Here is a 21,535-nt window from a genome sequence, read left to right on the forward strand (position 1 = left end):
CAACCTTTTTGGAATAAAACCACAGTAATTCATGGTGCTAAAAAATCGGCTACCAGCTGGGCATTATCTATGGGGTAAAAAAGAAAAAGGTTTGCAGGAACCATTCAGTGATAGAAGTAAGGTTATGAGGGAATGCTTGATTTATTTAAGCAAATCAATTTGAAGTACCTCTCCAGCTACTTTCAAGAGCATCTGTTTGCATACAAAAAACCACTGTGCTTATTGTAAGTGGTTCTAACCTACCCATCAAAGAAAGAATTTATCTGCTTGCCTGTTGTCAATAATTTCCCTAAACAAGCTGGCTCTCCCCCTACACTAATGTCATTTCATTGGAATGTTCAGAACAGCCTTGTGACATTATTGTTCTCTGGGAAAAATGTGAGCAGATAGGACTGCTCACAGTTCTGGTCCTTAAGTGACACTTAGGTTTGCATGAGACAAGTGGCAGCTCCTGGCTAACTGTAATTGGGGCGTATTTATGCAGTCCTAAAGTTTTTTCTCTATCTTTTGCTTTACCCTTTTTTTTTTTTTTTTTTGTCTTTTTAGGGCCACACTTGTGGTGTATGAAGGCTCCCAGGCTACGGGTCAAATTGGAGTTGTAGCTGCAGGCCTACGCCAGAGCCACAGCCGCGCAGATCTGAGCCTTGTCTGCAACCTTTACCACAGCTCACAGCAACACCAGATACTTCACCCACTGAGTGAGGCCAGGGATGCAAAGTGCAACCTCATGGATACTAGTCAGATTCGTTTCCGCTAAGCCACAACAGGAATTCCCCTGCTTTACCTTTTCTGAAGGATATTCTGTTATCCCACATCAGCCCTGGTTTCCATCCCTGTTGACAGGGGAATTGACAGGGGGCCATGACAGGCCCTGCTCTCCAGCCCTCCCCTGTGATTACAATGAAGGATGTCTATGTGGGATTTACACTGCTTTCTTCATCAGGCTGACTATAAGATGACAACAGAGTAGTTAGGTGTCCTGCTGCCTCTGACATGTATGGGCCTGGCTAATAATGCCTGATGTGGCCTGTGACACCAGGCAGTGTGGAGAGGGCCCCCAGAAGGTTCTCATGGGAGGTCTGCTTAACCCGCTGCCCCTAGGCTATTGAGGGTTAAATCATGGAGGGTGTCAATTACTGTTCTGTGGACCTGGCTGCCTTTGTCATCAGCAAGATGGGAAAAAAAAAAAAAAAAAAAAAAAAAAAAACAAAACAGGACCAGAAAATGAGTTCTCATCATGACAAATCTGGTTTGTTTAAATGTCTGCTATTTTCAGCGTTCCCGTCATGGCTCAGTGGTTAATGAATCTGACTAGGAACCATGAGGTTGCAGGTTTGATCCCTGGCTTCTCTCAGTGAGTTAAGGATCTGGCGTTGCCGTGAGCTGTTGCATAGGTTGCAGACGCGGCTCAGATCCCGCGTTGCTGTGGCTTGAGCGTAGGCTGGTGGCTATGGCTCCGATTCGACCCCTAGCCTGGGAACCTCCATATACCACAGGAGCAGCCCTAGAAATGGCAAAGAGACAAAAAATAAATAGATGTCTGCTATTTTCCCTTTTTTTTCAGTGTTAAATCTCTTCTTTTATGAAGTAATGCTATCAGTAGATAGTAGTTGCCAAAAAATGTTCTTTCTTGACAAAATAAAAGGTCACAGCCATACTATTCATCTTAAAATTTGTTTGAATTGGTTTTGCTTATCAAGTACTGTTTTTACCTGTTAGGTCTTGAAGGATGCATAGGAGTTTGGTAGGTAAGACTAGGGCTTGTTGTTTCAGACAAAGGGAACAATGACTGAACAGGCCCAGAAGCACAAGGGGCCATGGCTTATTGGTAGACTAGAGAAGAATCTGGTGTTCCTAGAAGCCTAGAACTACAGGAAAGGAACAGCAGGAGGAGAAGTTTGAGAGCTCCAGGGACCCTGATCTGACAAGGGCCTAGCCTGGGCCTCCTGCGTTTTACGCTGTAGGAATCAGCGGGCTCAGGAGCCATTTCATCAGGTGTGTTCTTCGGAATGTGACTCGGGCAGCAGGAAGGGATGAGGTTTATGTCAGGGTCGCCTGGTAGGAAAGGCCATCCTGCACATCCTCAGCTCTTTCTGGGTATCTAGGGGGCATTCTAAGCTGGCATAGAGCTAGGCGTGAGGTTTTGGTGCAGAGATCCCTCCTTCAGTCCAAATGAACCCCAGAGGTAGACCCCATGTATTTCACAAATGTAGAAACTGGGGTAGAAATGTGTCTGTTATAGCAAATTTAGAGCTGTCAGTCTTCTAGCTTTTTTTTTTTTTTTTCCTTCTTTTTACAGCCACACCTGTGGCACATGGAAGTTCCTGGGCTAGGGGTCAAATTGGAGCTACAGCTGCTGGCCTATACCACAGCCACACCAGATCCGAGCCACATCTGTGACCTATACTATAGCTTGCAGCAATGCTGTATTCTTAACCCACTGAGTGAGGCCAGAGATCGAACCCACAGAGACTGTGTCGGGTTCTTAAGCCACTGAGCCACAACGGGATTTCCAGGGCTGTCATTCTTTAACTCACACTGGGCTTTTAAAATTATAGGTTGAAAATAAACTCTTTTCTGCTATCTACATTTTAGGACCTGTTTGGCATGACTATGAGAGACATTTGTTTGAGGAAAGGCCATAGGAAGTGAGGCTGTGATTGGATCTAAATTCTCTTGGAAGAGCAATCTATGACAGTGGTCATGTTTGAAATAAATAGTGCTACGAGTCCTCCTGTGAACTCTAACAGAGCTTGAAGGAAGCTGGGGGTGTGTTAATTATGAGCCTGCTAGAAAAGCAGGTCCTTACTCCACGCCGAGGGACAGTTGTAGAGATTACAGTTGCTACTTATCAGGCATGGTTACCTGTAATTCTCCCAATCTTGTGCTTTCTGCCCATGTAACTGCCAGCGAATCCGGCGACGTGTGCACCCAGGCTGTACCCAATTAGATGAACCTTGCTTGGAGAAAAATGAACAGATTCCTGGAAGACAGCAGTGAGGTGGTTGTAGAAGGGGGAGGAGAGCTGCCTGGGTAAAGCCTTTGGGGGGTCCAGCTTGTTCTGGGCTCTCTCTGTTCTTTGTGCCTGATCATAAGTGAGGTGCTTAAGTCCTACTCAGGACCCAAACTGGTTTCTCACCTTGCTAACCCTGTCCTGTTGGCTTTTGGGCTCAGCTACCTGGGGTCCTGCCTGGTGATGCTGCTTCCTGTCCACCTGGCTTCACCTGGATGTTAATGCCTTGCAGAAGTGATCCCATTCATTCATGTGGGACTTCGGTAGTTCACAGGTTTTGGGGGTTTTTTTCCTTCTTTTTTTGTCTTTTTAGGGCCTCACCTGAGGTATATGAAGTTCACCAGGCTAGGGGTGGAATCAGAGTCGCAGCTGCCAGCCTATGCCACAGCCACAGCAATGCAGGATCTGAGCTGCATCTGTGACCTTCATTGTAACTTGTGGCAATGCTGGATCTTTAACCCATTGAGTGAGAGTAGGGATTGAACCTGCATCTTCAGGGATACTATCCGGGTAATTAACCAGCTGAGCTACAATGGGAACTCCCTACAGGGTGTGTTTAGATCCCTTAGCACATCCAAGGAAGTGAGCATAAAAGTAATAGTGGATGGGGGAGTAGGGGCAGATCATTCCACAAAATAGGGGTTCAAGGAAGGCATCTGAGAGAGCCCTGGGGGTCCATTCTCTGTCCTGTGCCTTCCTATTCCTGTGAGCTTAGCAGAAGTGTTTTTCCTGTATGCGCTGCTATAGGAGACCAGCTCAATTGTCTTGGAGGAAGGGAGAAGAGGGGAGGGGGAGGGGGAGGGGGCGGAGGTGGGGATGGGGGTAGGGTGAAGGTCAGGGCAGGTCTCACCTCCAGCCACCGGAGAAGAGCCTTGATCTCCCGGCCAACGAGGCGGGTGTTGCGGACAGCCATGGTATAGTGGTTGTGGGCCAGGGTGACCCAGTCTGCCAGCCCCACGTTCACTGGCTGGGCCAGCTGAGACTTCAGTGCCGCCACCATCTGCAAGACCCAGTCTTCCAGCAAGCCATCCATCTGAGGGTGGGCCCACAGGGTCATCAGCGTTACTAGGAGGGCATAGCAAGGGAGCACCACGCTAGCTTCCTCTCTCTCCTGGTTCACCTCTCTTCTCCAACTCTTAGCTCATGCTAGGTCCTTCTCTCCAAGAGAAAGGGCTTGGCAAGAGGCTTCTCAACCTCAGCACCATCTGGAGCCAGATACCTCTTTGTTGTGGGGCGGTTCTGTGGCTGTTCAGTAGCATCTCTGCCTCCCCCCACACCCCCGGTCCCCAAGTTGTAAATGCCAAAATTGTCTTGAGTTTTCCCGTGCCCCCTGGGTACTACTCCCGCCTCTCAAAAGGGAGCTGTTTTCTGATCATTGCCCTATTTTAGGACTTTCCAAGCCTTAAAACGATGAAAATGTCTCTGTAAATCAGGTAGAAAGACCACCTGTCCTTTGAGGGTCAGCTCCAGCGCCACCTCTTCTGGGGAGGGGCTGTGCTGCCGCGCCTCTGAATCCCACCCTCACTGGCTCTGCTCTGCCCTGCTAGCACCGTAAGCAGGACAGAGTAGGCACTCAATAAATGTTTATGGAGAATCGTTCTGTGTAGGTACCCTGTTTGAGAGCTAGTTTGCAGGGCGCTCCTGAAGGACAAAGGAATTTGTGCTGTGTCTTGAAGGGTAAATAGCAGTTTGCTTAGAAGAATCGAGGTGGGCAGGTGAATGCGTGGACGGTGGTGTCTAGGGCATTCCAGGCAGAAGGAAGAGCACGTGCAGAAGTGCAGATTCACAAAAGGGCAGTGGGGTACATCTGGGGAGAGCAGTCATTCAGGTGTGATTGAAGGCAAGAACACAGAGGTGGCACTGGTAACAATACTGATGGTTTGGCATGTGATTCTGGGTTAAGATGCGTTCATTTAGTAAATGTCTACCCAGTGCCTTCTATGTGGTTGTAGCATCTTGAGTTCAATCCTAGACTCTCTTAGTTACTAGCTGAGTGACCTTGGGCAAGTTACCTTTTCAGTGCTCCAGTTTCCTTGTATGGAGAATGGGGTAAAAATAGCATCCTCTTTCTAGGGTTGTTGGGAGAAGGAAATAAGTTAATAGATGTAAGGTACTTAGAACAGTGCTTGGAACAAAGCAAGAGCTTTGTGAGTTGTGGCAACAGTAGCTGCTGCCCGTTGTTATCATTATTACTTGCAATAGTGGATGTATTACAGTCTAGATAAGATTTTGAAAAAAAAGAACTCATTCTGGTAAAAAGATCCTGGTAAGAAGACCCTCTTCTCTTCATGTTTGTAAACAAGATATTTAGTCAGCCATTAATTCAGTTAACAAATATTTCTGGAGCACCTAATATATAATGGCTATTTTCCAGCAGCAGAAGAGGGATAGGACACCACAGGCAGAAGACACAGCCTGAGCCAAGGCCAAGAGGAGAAAATCACATGGTCTGTGGAAGGAGTACAAGCAGAGATGGGGGGAGTTGGGGGAGGTGGGGTCAGATGGGAGACCCTGCCGTGTGGGGTACAGCCTTCCATGCTTTGAGGCTTTCAGCTCAAGTCCTCACCTTGAGTCCAGGGCCAAGTCCATAGCTCTGCTCTCCCCAAAGCTTTGCTCAGGATGCAGTCCCTCCTTCCCAATTTCTTTTCTCTTTTACTCTTTAAAGGAAGGTCCCTTTGGGAAAAGCAGCTGAAGAGATGGAAGTTCTTCCCTCAACAATGACTGGCCTTCTAATCTATCCTTAACCACCTCTGCTGCCATGGAAGAGCTTTCCATGTCTGACCTTGAGTTCCCTTTAAGATGGGCCTCCTCTCAGGTTCTGCCTCTGCCCCCTATTCTATGCTTTTCTTAAAGAAACAGGGATGGGGCATCATGCCCAGCTAGAGAGAGCAGCGGTCAGGAGAGTGCAGTGTGGGACCTGCTGTGTGATGGGGCCCCCTGTCAAACCCATCCTTGACAAGGTTCCATCCTTGACAAAAGATGGAGTGGAGTCTTTAAGAGTGTGGGCTTTGGAGTTCCTGCTGTGGCTCAGTGGTTAACGAATCCGACTAAGAACCATGAGGTTGCAGGTTCAATCCCTGACCTTGCTCAGTGGGTTAGGGATCCGGTGTTGCCGTGAGCTGTGGTGTAGGTTGCAGATGCGGCTCGATCCCCGAGTGGCTGTGGCTGTGGCATAGGCCGGCGGCTACAGCTCTGATTAGACCCCTAGCCTGGGAACCTCCATATGCCATGGAAGCGGCCCAAGAAATGGCAAAAAGACAGAAAAAAAAAAAAAAGAGTGTGGGCTTTGGAGCTTGCGGGTTCTGCTTTTGGGTTTCTGTCCACTGAGGGCTGTGTAACTGTGGTAGCCACTTGACCTCTCTGAGCTGCAGTTTCCTTTTCTGAGAGATGAGATTAACTCAACTGGCTGTAGAGGGAAGTGTGAGGATTAAATGGGCTGCTATCTAATGTAAAAGGCTTAGCTTCCTGGAGGGTCTCATCTGAGTTAGATCTCTTCTCTAGGGGCAAGAAAGCCCCCACTTCCCAAGGATGGGCCCCTGTAAGTCCTAGGGGGAAGCTGCTGGCAGGCTGCAAGAGCCTCTGTGTTTTTCTGGGATGGCAATAGTAGGCACCCCACCTTGTGGCTAGAGCCACCCACATGGCTTTGTCTGGTTCCCCTGCTTCAGGAAGTCAGGCCTGGGGTCTGTTTTGTTCATGTGGAGAGTATCAGTGAATCCATGTTGAAAGAGTGGTGGTGGGTGGATGGGCTCATTTTGCTCTCTAGGGTAGGATAGATGAAGGTTTCTAGAGTATTTTTTAACTAGATGGCAGGGAAAGGTTTTCAAGTCATAGATCCCAAATTGCTGGAGGTTTCAAAGTGTGAACCAAGCTTCAAATTGTGGAAACCAAGAAGGCAGAATTTTCTCTTGGAAACATGTTTGTTTGACTTCAATCATTGCCCACAATATTCTTCTTCCCTTTCTTCCACAGTAATAGAATTTCAGCATCACTAAAAAGCTACACTTTCTCTAAGAGGCTGCATATCTCAGGCACCTTTCCATCTCAGTATGGCCGATGGATATAACTGGAAGCATTTCACAGATGCTTCTAGCAAGCTGGCCTAAGAAAACACACTTAAATATCAAGAGCCTTTGAATTGTACACTTTAAATGGATGAATTGTAGGGTATGGAAATTATATCTCAATATAGTTGTTTCTGAAAAAACTCTTTTGATTTTTTTTGTGTATACCTTCTACTACTTTGTGCTGCCTGGAATACAGATGCGATAGTTAGCGCTCTAGCTGCCATCTTGGATTATGAGGATGAAGGCCACACTTTAAGGATGGCAGAGTAGTGAGCAGGGAATGAACTGGGTCCTCGAGGACTTCATTGACCAAAAGAGTTTATTCATTTTGGATTACATATTTCTGGACTTTTGTGTGAAATGGGGAAAAAAAAAAAAGACCCTTCTGTTTTATTTGAACTACTGCCAGTTTGGGTTTCTGTTATCTGCAGCTGGACTTAACCCTTATAGATCAGATACAACATTTCATTGGGAGACTGTGTTTTCTGGCTTCCTACCTTCTCTTGGGAAAGACACAGATTCACCTTCATGAACTGCAACCCCTTACGGGCCCTTATGTGCTGTGCGACCACTTTGAGCCACATTTTATTACCTGAAATGTGAAGATAATTATACTTTCCCTGCCCTGCTTACTCATGAAATTGAGATAATCAATGAGATAATATGTGGGGAAGCACTTGGAAAATTAGAATGTACTTTACAAATATGCATGAAGTTGTTATCACCAGCTCCCTATCTTTTTATTAAAATTGAACACATTAGGGAGGGACAAAAAAAAAAGAAAATGTAAAATCAGAGAGAAAAAAGGTGTGTAAGCATTTCCTACCAACCAGCCGTGGATTATCATCACCAGGGGCAGAGAGGAGTTGAAGCCACACTGCTGTAACGTGTCTAGGTGATCGAGCCGAATCTGACAGCCCTGATCGGTTTCTTCTCTAAAGAGAAGGAATCTGGTGGTTTTTGTCTCCTGCAATGTTTCCTTTGTTTCAGCAGCTCGAGATCTTCTTCCCAGTAGCTCTGGAATATAAAATTGGGGACAATGCTTAACCTGGCATTTGTTTCACTTCTGCCAGTTCTGGGGCAACCCAAGGATTTCTAAGAGTGCTAGGCTATGGGGTTACTACTAAGTGCTGGAGGTAGGCATGGGCTATGGCTTTGGGGAACCCTAAAGAGCTTTTCCAGCAGAATGGCCGTTTCTGTCTTGGGAGATGAAGGAGGGTGACCTAGGAGGACCACATACCCAGGTGGAGGGGGCCGGATCACCCTGTCATCCCAGTGACTACAGGATTAGCCAGTCAGACACTAGAGTAACTCTAGGATGGTGGGAATATGGGTGAGGCAACTGGGACTGAAGTTCAGAGAGGAAAAGTATTTTACTCCAAGTCATGCTGCTAGTAAGTGGTAGAATTTGAACCTGATCTCTCTGATTCCGATTCCCTACATTCTTATGCTAGGGAGCCAGCACACAGAGCATCTTAGTTAGATGATTCTATGCTTTCTCTCCTGTAGCTCAGCTTGTTCTCACACGTAGTCTTGCTTGGACCAGGTAGGGGTGGGGAAGGTCACAAAGGGAGTGGTGGATTCTGCTTGATGGGGCTTGGCATTCATGGAAGATTTTCAGGGGAAGTGATGCTGATGCTGCCCTTGAGGGAAGAAAGAGGGCTTGTGTATGTGTGGGTGTGTGGGGTGGGTGGAAGGAGCAGGACTTTCCAAGCTGGGAGAATAGCTGAGTAAGGGCTTGGAGGCATGGGACCTTGTGGGTGTAAGCAGGCAGAAGGCTGGGCAGCCGGAGCGTGGGGGTGGGGGTGCTGGGATGCTAGGAGTCTAGACTTTATGTTCTAGATAATAAGATGATAAACTCTTTATCAAGGAATTTTTTCAGCAGAAAAGGATACATGAATATCCATTCAGAATCTTTCAAAGATTGTGGGAGGATGGGATGGGGAGAAGATTGTCTTGAGGCTGACACCTTCTATTGTTTTCCCGAAAGGCTTTCCACCCTCTCTTCCAGGGGGTGGGGGGCTTCACCCTGAGACTGAGCCACTTTGTGGAGGGTGTGCTATCAGCCAGTTCTGCAAAGCAGCCCAACAGCTGTCAAGACCATGGTGTCGGCTAAAGACACATGCCTCTGATCAAGGGCTGGGTAGAGCCTGAGGAGTGGCCATGTTCTCAGGGTTGTGACACTCCAAGATAGGTGACATTGTTTCTACCAAGATTAGAACTCAGGCTGAGAGCTCGGGGAGGGTGCCCTTCTGGCAGAGACTAGGCTCTCCTGGGGCTGAGGGGCAGACACAAGGCCATACCAGCATTTTTGGCCAGTGAACTCCATTCAGCTCAGCTACTAAGAACCCTGATCATCCTTTCTGAGCATAAAATCATTCAGGCTTCTCCAACAATAAGTCTTGGTCTTTTGGTTTCAGGGGACAGCAGAACAGAGAGATGATGAAAACTACAAAGTGCAAGGGGAGGCATTAATGAAACCAATTTTCCTACCCAAAGGTTATTAATTTGAAAGGTTATTAATTCCCAGGAAAGGGCGATGATTTTTCACTATGATGACAGAATGAAATGCATCATATTTTATTAAAAGAAGATGTGAGTGAGAATTGGAATAATGTCTCTGAGATAATGAAGAAAATTTCTGCTGCCCAGTTTGGCTTTCCCAAGCTTAGAGATTGTCTGAGCTTACCCTCTTCCCCGCAAGGGAGAGCTGATTGTGCTTCCCATTTCATTGCAAGCAATGAAGAGACGCTGCAAAGCAGGCCAACAGCTGTCCAGACAGAAGCCAGGGTGTTATCTTACACTGTTTCACCAGCCATCCAATCAGTCAAAAGCTTCAGGTTCCCAAACAGCCCTAGAATCCAGTGCCCTAATTTAGGTGCACCCTGTTTCTTGCTTGGTTTATTGCCAGGGCTTCCAAACTGGTCTCTCTGTTTAGTCTCACCGCCCTCCCCCACACTGCTGCTCAAAGAATCTTTCCAGAGCAGAAATGACTATTATACTCATTATTGACTTTAAGCTTGGTGTTGCAGCCAAGGCCACCGCCTGAATGATAATCCCTCACCCCTTACCTCCTCCCCTCTCTATGCTCTCCCGCTACCCTAGACTGCTACTCCTTCCCAGTGCGGCTTTGTACTCTCACTTCCCTCCCCACCGTTTTGCTGTGAACTCTGGTCCAGCCTTTAACCAAACTCCGATACCCTGCCCCCCTCCAGGAAGCTTTCCTCTCTAGCCAGAGGTAATTACTTCTTCTTGCTGCTAGCACCATGTTGGCCCCTGATCCTAAGGTACTTGTCATGAGACCCGGTAATTGATTTGTTTTGGCGTGTGGTGTTTCCTCCACCAGGCTGTGAACTCATGGAAGGCAGAGCTGCTAGATGCTTAATAAGTGCTTAGTGAGGGATGAGGTATTCTGTGAGATCTGCATCCCAGATCAAAGGCTACTTGTTCAATTTGTCAGCCATTTATGCACTGGAGCTCAAGGTAACTAATTTTCTTTCATTCAGTAACCGAATAGCTACATCTTCCTTCATTCCAGGATAGCTGACTTGAATGCTAAAAGGGCTATCTGAAAATAAAATGAGCATAGGGATAATACCCAGGCTGTAAAGTTGTTACAGGGATTAAATAAGTTGATATTTGTCACGAGCTCAGAACAAGGCCTGGCACATAATTTGTGCCCATTTAAGGGTGTGTTGTTAAAATAAGTATGGATCAGAGCACCTAGCATCTTGCATTTCTATTCAGTGACATCTTCTCTTTCTGTGAAAATTTACCCCTGTTGCATTCATAGGACCGGTTCTATCCTGTGTGTATTTACTTGGAATCTAACTGGGAGAATCAGCTCTGGCCCGGGAGCCTGGGGCCTCAAGGCTGTTCAGGAGAGTCCTAGGGAAAGAGAGTTGTCCTTAAAGAGTTGCTTAGGAAAAGGCTCACAAACACCTGTGTAGACCTGTGCTCTTCCTTTTCTTTCTCAGGGCTTGCCTCTCTTTTAGCATGTGCATGATCGAGGAAGTTGTTCAGATATTCATTCATTCCTTTACTTCCTCAACAAATACTTATTAAGCATATATTACTATATTATGTCCTGGGCCCTGGTTAGGTCCTAGTTGAAGGCAAACTGGGAAAGGAAGTGTGAGAATCAGCCATTCTCACAGTCAAATTCTACATCAGCACATGTAGCTGCTGTGAGAACTGTAATGGAGGGATACCTTGAGTAGGGGCTTTTTAGGGAGGATGCCCAGAGGAGATGCAGCATCTGGAAGGATGGAGGATCCTGTAGGAGTTCATGCCTAGGAGAAATTGTTGAAGAAAGTGGGGGCTCTGGGGCTGAAAAAAAAAAAAGATTTAGTGGAAGACCTGAGCATTGAAGGGCTGCTGTAGTGAAGAGGGCCTAGAATTCTTTTGCGTAACTCCAAGAGATAGAAGCAGATGGGTGGCCATGATGTGGAATAAAAATTGTGACCTTAAGTGGGTCATGAAAATTCATAGTTAAAAAAATTGGGACGAGGAGAAAATAAAGGCAGTAAAACATCAAAGATAGACATGTTAGTAAGTTAGCACCCTAAAATGCACACTCCGCGATCATATAAGGTTGCAGAAGATAGGCCACAGATTATGTTCTGAGCTTTCTATTGGCCAAAGCAAAGAGGGAAACAGGGGAAGTTATAGAATTCATGGTGTCCAGTTGCTCACACTTTCCTGGTCCTGAAGCTGGAGACGATTTTCCTTATTGGGTTTTTGTAAAAAGAGGCCACTGTGGGAGTTGCCATCGTGCTGCAGCAGAAACAAATCCGACTAGGAACCATGAGGTTGTGGGCTCGATCCTCGGCCTCGCTCAGTGGGTTAAGAATCCAGCGTTGCTGTGAGCTGTGGTGTAGCTTGCAGAAGCAGCTTGGATCCTGCATTGTTGTGGCTGTGGCTGTGGCTCCAATTAGACCCCTAGCCTGGGAACTTCCGTATGCCATGGGTGTGGCCCTAAAAAGCAAAAAAAAAAAAAAAAAGAGGCTACTACAGGAGGCAGTGGCCACTGTCTTGAAAACCATTCCTGCGAAATATACAGATATACAGTAGCAAGTTGCATGTGGTTGACTCTGAGAGTGCTCTGCAGTCCTCAATAGAAGCTGCACCCACAGCACCAAACGGCATTTATGTCATAGTGAGTCTCTGTGAAGAAGGGCTTCAAAAGTAGGGCTCTTTGCTATAATTCAGTAGCAGTCCTGTGACTGAGGGAGGCTACTCCAGATCGCATTTTGGATGGAAGGAAGTGTCTGATCCTCCATGGGAGCAGAGTCCGACTGACCCCTTCAGAGAATACTGGAACATCCTTGGGCAAAACCACGGGTTTAAGGATGCATGACCATAACTCAAACCCAAAAGTATACCAACATCTCTCTCCTCAACTTTAGCCCTGCACACAACCAGCCCTTGACTGGGTTTCTCCACCTGTGGACTCTCTTGTCACTGCAAACTCAGTGAGGCCAAACTGAATTTATTTCCTTTCCTCTCAACCATTCTTCCTTCCTTTCTGCAATTCCTATTGAGGTTCATGACACCATCATTTGTCCACGCTGTTGTTCAAGCTAGAAGGCCGAAGAGCCATTCTGGAATATCCTCTCTGTCCTCTTGGTGACCTACTAGGGTCACCAAATACCGAGGACTCAGCCTCAGGATTAATCTTTTCTGCCCCCCCCCCCCCCCCACTGGCCAAGTCTGAGAACTCACAGTTGTTTTTGCTTGTGTTTTAACTGTAGTATTGTAATAGAGTCTTAACAGGTTTATATTTCATTTGTCTGTAGAATTAATACATGCTCACTGTAGATATACAATCTGAAAATGCTGAAATGAATAAAGAATCTCAGCAGTTAGGAATATACATAAGTAATTTTTGGAGTCTTTTATTACGGAGATATTTGTTCCACAGATGTTTATTTGGGATGTCCATAATTGAGATCATATTATGTGAATGGTTTTATAGACCTCTTTGTTATTTTCTTATAGCATTAAAAATTCTTCAAAAACATATTTTTGAAAAGTGACATAATTTGTTTCATTGTTGGAATTTAGGTTGTTTCCAGTATTTTTTTTTCTATTACTAACAATGCTCTGATGACCATCTTTATATATAAATCTTTGTCTGAGTTTATGACTATTTTTTTAAAAAATTTGTCCTTTTAGGTCTGCACCCATGACATATGGAAGTTCCCAGGCTAGGGGTGAAATTAGAGCTGTAGCTTCCAGCCCACAATACAGCCACAGCAATGCCAGATCTGAGCCTGGCCTGTGACCTACACCGCAGCTCATGGCATTGCTGGATCCTTAACCCACTGAGTGGGGCCGGGGATTGAACCCGCATCCTCATGGATACTAGTCAGATTTTGTTACTGCTGAGCCACAATGGGAAAGCTAAGTTTTGTTTTGTTTTGTTTTTTGTTTTTTTAGTGAAGATTCCCAAAAGTAGAATCATTAGCTTTTTAGGTGTGATCTTATTTATATCTCTTTATATATGCATATATATTCAAATTGATATTCAACCCTTTTTAAGATAATATTTATTGAGTGCTTTCTCTATGCCAGGCACTTTTCTAACTGTCTTATTTGTATGACCTCATTTAAACATCAGACCTTGTGAGTGCTGAGGAAATCCAATGATTTCTTTATGAATGAAGAAATTTGCCCCAGTTGTATTAGATAGGAGATTTTCCTTCTTTGGCATGTCTTCTGAAATTGTCATTTTCTCATGTCTTTAGAAGAGATAAAGACACACCAATGATAAGAATCTGGGGATTAGCCTATGGCTTTGGGGGAGAGTATTAACTAAGGTAGATGGTCAAAGCCTTTGAGGGAGTTAGCCCTTGTAATCTGGAGAGTGAGCTGATGGGCTTGGGAGGCTTGGGGTTGCCCTCTGCATGACAGCACGTTCCTGGGCCAACAAAACTTCCTCAGAATCAGTCAAAAGGAGAACCTGGGTGCAGTCATTACATTAGATTCTTTGCAGCCAGTGATTTCTCTGTTCCTGAGTCAGCCCCCAGGTCTGAGAGTTCCTAAAAATTCTGCATAAGAATAAATTATTTCATTTCTTTTTGGTAAGGAAATCAGTAGTTGGGTAAATGCTGGTGACTGAGCTGACTTAGGGGAGAACCAAGGATTCTACAATAAAAGGCTGATAGGAGTCAGGACCTGTCTTCTGCCCTTGAAGCCTGGCCTGGGTGCATCTCCTCAGTTTCATGTTCGTTGAGCACCTCCCGTGTACTGGCATGGGCTGAGGACACAGGTGCAGGACAGGAGTCACAGGTATTAATGTGCCCCCCACCCCCTGCAGAGTTGCTTGTGAAATACCTTCACATTCATTAATTAAATTGCTGTATGTGTGCATACGTGCAAGTGCATGCACACATGTGATTTCACTTCGTAAATGTACTGAAAATATTCCCAGGTCTGGGACTAGTTGGGCAGGTCCTCTGAAAGACCATAACTTCATGATTACCCTGAAAAATCCTCTGGGCCATGTCTTCTGCTCAGGATGGAAAAAACGTACAAGATAAATGTAGCCACAGCTCTGTTCCTGACTGCTATAGTCAGGCGTGTGATGTGCAGATGAGCAACACTGACCTCAAAATTTCTAGGGCGTCAGCACGAGGAAAAACTTAAATGAGAATCTAGTTACCACTGGGCATTTACAGATTCAGCTCTTAGCTGTTGCTGATCTTTGACGATAAGCAGATTTTGCCCAAGGCCTGGTGAGCAATGCTTCTGCCACTCCTGCCATCTTGAATTTTGCCTTAATCTGAACTCTCCCAATTACTTACTATCTTAAAAAATGTTCCTATGCCTGAATATCTCAATTTGGACAATATAGTTTGTAATCTTTGTAGCAACTCCCAGCTCTTGTGACACCCCAGCATTACTGCCTTATAATATTTTTCTTCATGATTTTTATTTTTTTCTATTATAGCTGGTCCACCCTATAATATTAAACCCAAATGATCTAAGGCATAAGTTGCTCCTCTGAGGTGCTTTATACAGTGGTAACTTTTTAGGTCATTAGGATACTGTTTTGAACCCAGCAGAAAGTCCTAAAATTTGTCTTGAATGAATTTATTTTATAGCTGTTCTTTTAAAAATTTTTTATTTTTTAATTTCATGGCCTCACCCATGGCATATGGAAGTTTCTGGGCCAGGGATTGAATCTGAGCTGCAGCTATGACCTACCCTGCACTTATAGCAATGCTGGATCCTTTAACATACTGTGTCAGCTGGGGGATAAAACTTGAGGCTCCTGCAGCAACAAGAGCCACCGCAGTCAGATTCATAACTCACTGTGCCACAGCAGGAACTCCCATAGCTATTCTTTAGAAAAGCTTTGGGATCTAGAGCTGCTGAAATAATTTTTGTTTGTTTTTTAAGCCTGCACCCACTGCAAATGGAAGTTCCAGGCTAGGGGTCAAATCAGAGCTGCAGCTGCTGGCCTACACCACAGCTATAGCAACTCGGGATCTGAGCTGGGTCTTTGACCTAAACCACAGCTCATGGCTGGATCCTTAACCTGCTGAGTGAGGCCAGGAATTGAACCTGAATCCTCATGGATACTAGTTGGGTTCATTTCCACTGAGCCACAACTGGAACTCCAAGCTGCTGAAGTAATTTATTACCTTTTGGAAGTTTCCATCTTCCCTTTTGTGTGTGTGTGTGTGTGCACGTGTGTGTCTGTGCATGAAGGGACTTGATGTGGGATCTCAGCTCCCAGACCATGGTCTGAACCCCCCGGCTGCTGTGGTGAAAGCCCTGAGTCCCAACCGCTAGACCATGAGAGAACTCCCTTCCCATTCTCTGTTGCATTTCTGTTCCACCTGTTGTGTTTTTCTGTTTTTTGGGGTTTTTTTGCTTTTTGCATTTTTCCATTTTGTTGTCAAATAAGATGATAAGAGATGGAAGAAAAGGTATCTTCCCAAGTATGATTTGTTCTGGGTTTTTTTTGTCTATTTTGGCCTGACTTTGCTGGCCATCCTGTAGCCTCAGACTATAGTTTCTCCTTGTGTGGGTTCCAGGAGAAAAAGTAAATAGAGGCTGTGTTTTCTTGCTGGAAAGTTTTTTTTTTTTTCCCCCTGAACTTTTTTCTTAGGCTGTATGCCTCAGAAACTGGCTAGAATCAGAATTTTTTTTTCAAGATATCTGATTATAAAAGAGTGTGCAATTTAGAAAAACTTTCCATTCATACTGGAATCCTGTGGGGATAACGGGGCCTAGTTCCCTAAAGTGGTTCCAAGGTCATTGGCACATTCCACTTTGGATGGGTTCAAGGTAGGTTAGCCAATTGTCCTGTCAAACCAGGAGGAGTTGGCCACTTTATGTAGTTCTAGAGCAACTGAGTAAAAAAGTGAAGAGAGAAAAGAGGATAAAAATTGCCCTCCCTAGTGATAATCATTCTGAGAGTTTTCCTATAACAGGAAATGTACAACATACCTTCCTGCCCTGTCTTTGTTCATGTGGTCCCCTGCCCTGACATGCTCTGCTGTCTTCCCCTATTTGCCTGGCTACCATCACTCTTTCTCCAATTCTAAACTCAGTCTTCGTTTCCTCAGGGAAAATTTCTCTGTTTCTGGACTTGGTAGCATCTCCCTGTTATTTGTTCTTTTAGGCGTTCTCAGAGTTGTAATTTTCTGTTTGAATAGTCATTACATAAATATCTACCTCCCCAGTTTGGTAGTCAGTTCCTGAAAGTAGGACCTAGGTCTGGTTTTGCTCACATTGAAACTTTAGTGAGTAGAGCAAGTCCTATCAAGTATAATGGTTAGGTCTCCAGACCAAGAGTCATGTGGCTTGGGTTTGAGGTCCGTTTCCAACACTTCCTACTCATGAGACCTTGGGCAAGTTATTGAATGAGATACAACTTCTCCTTTCCACCTCTTAAATGGCTAAAATTAAAAAGACTGACAACACCAAGTGTTGATGAAGATGTGGAGCATCTAGAACTCTTCATTCATTCTTGGTGGGATTCCTGGTGGGAAGCCACTTTGGAAAAACCACTTGGCAATTTCTTATAGAGGTGAAGGCACATGTGCCATAAGACCCAGCAATTCCGAACCTAAGAATTTACCCAAGGGAAGTTAAAACATATGTCCATACAATGATGCAAATGTCCATACAGCAGCTTTATTCATAACAGTCTCAAACTAGTAACAACTCATACCTAGTGAATGGATAAACAAATTGCGGTCAATTCATGGGATGAACCACAATGGAATACTACTTAGCAATAAAAAGGAGAACATTTATGATCCATGCAGCAGTACAGATGAATCTCAAATGCATTATACTAGTGAAAGAGGCCCAGCTTAAAAGCTTGCATACTGTGTCTTTCCTTTTATACAACTTTCTGCAAAAGGCAAAACTATAGTAATGGAGAGCAGATCAGTGGTCTCCTGGGGCTTAGGAATGGAAAAAGGCAAAGGGAAATTTTTGGAGGGATTGAATTTTTCTATATCTCAATGGTGGTAATGGTTTTCTAGGCGTACATTTCAAATGTTGTTCAAAAAATGAGCTACAGCCAGGCAATACTGTTGCTTCTTCACATGGCCCAGGGGTGAGGCCTGGGCACAGAGGCTGCATGGCAGACTTTCTATGTCAGTTGCTTATGCAGGGCTGGCCTGGCCTGAGAGGACAAAATGTTTCTGAGTCCTGTGGGATGGGGTCAGTTGGCAGGGAGAGCTTGAGTCTTGAGTTTGAACCAAATGATTGGATCAGTCCAGGATGGGCCCATTTCTCCAGGACCTCAGGGAGACCTGGCATACCTGAAAGCCCTTCCAGCTTCCTTTTGATTAGGGTGACTAGGAGTACCTGGGGGTCCATCCTTAGGAACCTAAATCATCTGCTCGGAGAGGATTACAGGGGAAAGGAACTGGGAGACCATGTGATGTCGTAGTGCACATGCTATTTATTGCCTGCTTTTAATTCTCTTTCTGTGCATCTCAGACAACCTGCAGTTATTGAGGAGTTTTTCATGTTACTTTTTTTATTAAGTGAGGCTCTAGATATCGCTACCAATCTACTCTTCCAGTCCTCTGGAGAGAATCAGTGTTACCACACCAAATAGGTAGAATTCCAGTGAAAAGCAAAACAAAACAAAAAAACAAAAAAAACGAAACAAAACGACATTGTGTAGTACCATCTCCCTCTGTAATTTGTTTGCAAATAGCTTGGTGATGCCCTTTACCCACTCCCAAACATTACTCTGTAAGCACCAGGGACCTCTTATTGGTAATAATGATTTAGTCCAACTTCCTTATGTTACAGATAAAACTGGGACTCAGAGAGGCCAACTATATCCCAAACCATGCATCTAATTAACAGCAGAATCAAAAGAACTCATTCTCCTAATATCAGAGCCAACAGCTTCTGACTCTGCTGGAGGAATAGCAACCCACATTGCTGCCATGTTTTGGGACTCAAGTTCTTGTCCCTGTAGTAAAGCTCAGAGGGCTCACATTCTGTGTCTACAAGGCTGATCCTATCAAGTAACGTCCCTGGTTGTCTTGAGTCCCAGCAGCCGACCATTGGGACATTCTCTTGCTGATGGGAAATGCTCTCGAACAACTGAGCTGACCAGAGTAATAAAGTTACACATCCTATGACCCCCTCAAACACCTGTCAGTGCCTGCCAGCCTCATCAGAGGTTGTCCCTTTCCTCCAAGAGGTGACTCCAGAAGAATTCTTAGACAGCTAAGAGGACTGTGATGCTGGCATCTGACCAGAGTCGGGCCAGGGGAAGGTGCCCTGGAGCTGGACAATCACAGGTTCTTGTAATGGTGGATTTTGGCTTAAAGGCTTGGCTTGAGAGTTGCCAAGAGCTATTCTGATAGACAAATTAACTCGATAGCATTCTTGTTTCAAAATTTTTGTTGGATGTTGACGGCTGTCCACTCCTGACTTTGAGTTTCATTTTCCCTTATCCCTTACCACCCTGTCTCTGACATGACCTATACAATTGGCAAGTGAGGCTTCTGAGGAAGAGAAGGAGGGGTAGGGGCAGATGACCTTGGCTCTAATTATGGAGTTAGGGCACAGTCAGATGATATCACAGTCAAGGGCTCTAGGAGCCCTCGAATGCTACTCCAGCCCTGAGCCACCACCTCGTGGAGACCAGGACACTGAGAGCAATGGCAGGTGGGGACATGCACTGCTTTATGATCGGCAGTGCTTATGCCTATAAAAGGAAAATGGGGCCCCTCCCTCCTCCATGATCAGCTGCCAGAAGGTGAATTGGCCCAGATGAGGAAAGAAGAGACATTGCTGGCTCCTTTCCATTCTGGTCCCATGGATGAAAGAGACCCAAGATGAGCTCACGTCCTGTGTGGCTCTTTACTGCACAGCAAGGCACAGTGCTCTGGGCAGTTTAGCAGCCTGAGCTCTGGACCCAGATTACCTAGCTTGAATCACAGCTCTGCTACTTACTAGCTCTGAGGCCTTGGGTTAGTTACTTAATGTCTCTGTTTTTCACTTATCAAATGGGATTGACAGAAGTTAATTCTATATTACAGAATTAATCTTAATAGTCCTAATTTTACCAGTAGGGGTATTTTAAGTTATAGGCCAAAATATATTGTTTTAAAACAGCTTGAAGATGGACCTCCCCTGTGGTGCAGTGGGTTAAGAATCCGATGTTGTCATTGCAACGGCTTGGGTTGCTGCTGTGGCACAGGTTCGATCCCTGGCCTGGGAACCTCTGCATGCTGCAGGTGTGGCCAAAAAGAAAACAACTTGAAGGAAAGATTTACATATTTCTTCTCAGTTACACTTAAGGATGATGCATGGTCTGTTCTTAGTCACAAGACTACCTAATTGAAGGATGGGATAGATGCAGTTTGGAACATTTATATTTATTTATTGACCAAAGAGCTGGCTCATTTTGGGGGAGGGGTGCTCTTCAGAGGTCAGAGTGGCATCAGTTCCACTAGGCCACATTTCAATAGAAGTAAAATCAGCAGATTATCCTTGATCAAGTGAATAGCTTTATGAATTAGCCTTAATCCTCTGTCCTGTATACCTCTAAATGAAGGATTGCTGGTGGTGGGTAAAGAAATTCAAAATAATTTCTCCATAAACTCTTCTGTTTATTTTGTGCATCTTTTAAATAAAGATGAGGCAGCTGAGACTGAGAGAGAGAAACTCAATTATCTATGCTCACACAGCTCATTAGGGACAAAGAGGAGATTTGAATGCAGGGCTTCTGCCCTCGTCCAGCCTCTTTCCATGATAACACATCTTTAGTGGAGACCCAGGTGGCCTTTATTAGACTGGCTCTGCTTCTGTCCACTAATGATGGTTTGCTGGGTGTTTGCTGTGTGTCTGAACCTCTACTAAGCCTTGAGCACACTTTATCTTCCTCTATGTCTGCTCAGTGGGCAGTGCCTTATCTACCCTCGTCTTCCTAGCTCTACAGCATGGCTTTTCCAAATAGACCTTGGGCCAGCAGCATAAGTGGAAAAGAAGGGCACAAATCCTGCTTGCCTAATTTGGCTTCCCAATGACACAGCTTTGGTGCCCTATTCACTCACGTCTTCACTTGTTTACTCATTCATTCTCTCTACCAGCACTTCCTGAGTACCTACTCTGTCCCAGGAATTTTCTTGCAAAGGAAATTTGCTTTCTGCTAAATTGTTTCTGAAGCAAATATTGGGTTTTCCTCCCCCTTCTTTAAAACAGTGTGTTTTGACCAAAATAAGTGGGGTAACAGCAGAAAACAAAGTTTTGAAAGACAGACTCACACTCTCATCAGCCTAATGGACTGACTTTTTATTTGCCTGTTTGTTTTCTATATCCAGAAGCAAACGTATTTTTCATGTAACTGTGCAGATATAACTGCTTTTTGCTTTTTAAAATCTCACATTATATAACAAACATCTTTTCATATTGCTCCAGTGTTCATACTCACCATTTTTAAAGGCTGCGTAATATTCCACTGAGGGAAGACTTTGTGATTTATGCATCCATTCCCCTGTCTGGAATGACACTGTATTTTCAATTTTTCAGCTTTATAAACAGCTGCAATGAACTTTTCACAGAGAGCATTTTTCTTTCAGAGAAGTATTTCCATGAGGATGAATTACCTGGTGTGGGATTACTTGGTTAAATGATGGGATCATTTTACTGACATAGGAGTTGAAGCAGTCTTACAAGTAAGTTACCCACAGATGTAGTCATAACTATTACCAACCCACAGAATCCATAAAACCTGAAAGCTCTCATTAAAGTTGATGATGGGGTGCTGGAGGCATTGGTAAGGCTGGTTAAAGGGCTAATATGTGGCTACCCCTTTACTATCTGCTAGTAACTCGAAATTCCCTATTTTATCCCATCCTCATAACACCACTGTGAACTGGTGCTATCCCCAAAGAAACTGGGTCTCAGAGAAGGTAAGTGTCTCAACCAAGGTCACACAGGAGGTCATTGCGTTGAACTT

General features: G+C 44.9%; 1 protein-coding gene and 1 long non-coding RNA gene across 9 annotated transcripts in view; one reads left to right on the plus strand and one right to left on the minus strand.

Moving 5' to 3' along the window:
• LOC102158936 (uncharacterized) overlaps positions 1-21,535 on the plus strand; it is a 257,286-nt gene that overhangs the window by 26,183 nt on the left and 209,568 nt on the right. The window lies entirely within an intron of this gene.
• Positions 1-21,535, minus strand: part of LIPC (lipase C, hepatic type) — a 151,132-nt gene that overhangs the window by 22,931 nt on the left and 106,666 nt on the right. For 3 of the 5 annotated variants that reach the window (XM_084974659.1, NM_001143714.1, XM_021063936.2), the window contains 3 exon segments: positions 7,904-8,094; positions 3,864-4,046; positions 2,866-2,983 (listed from right to left, as the gene is read on the minus strand). In XM_084974659.1, the coding sequence (XP_084830785.1) occupies positions 2,866-2,983; positions 3,864-4,046; positions 7,904-8,094 (492 nt within the window). 5 annotated transcript variants of the gene reach the window in all.

This window comes from Sus scrofa, chromosome 1 (assembly GCF_054392235.1).
Source record: "Sus scrofa isolate SSC_HxYL_T2T_F1_AM1 chromosome 1, Sscrofa_HxYL_maternal_Yorkshire_Landrace_v2.0, whole genome shotgun sequence".
NCBI lineage: Eukaryota > Metazoa > Chordata > Mammalia > Artiodactyla > Suidae > Sus > Sus scrofa.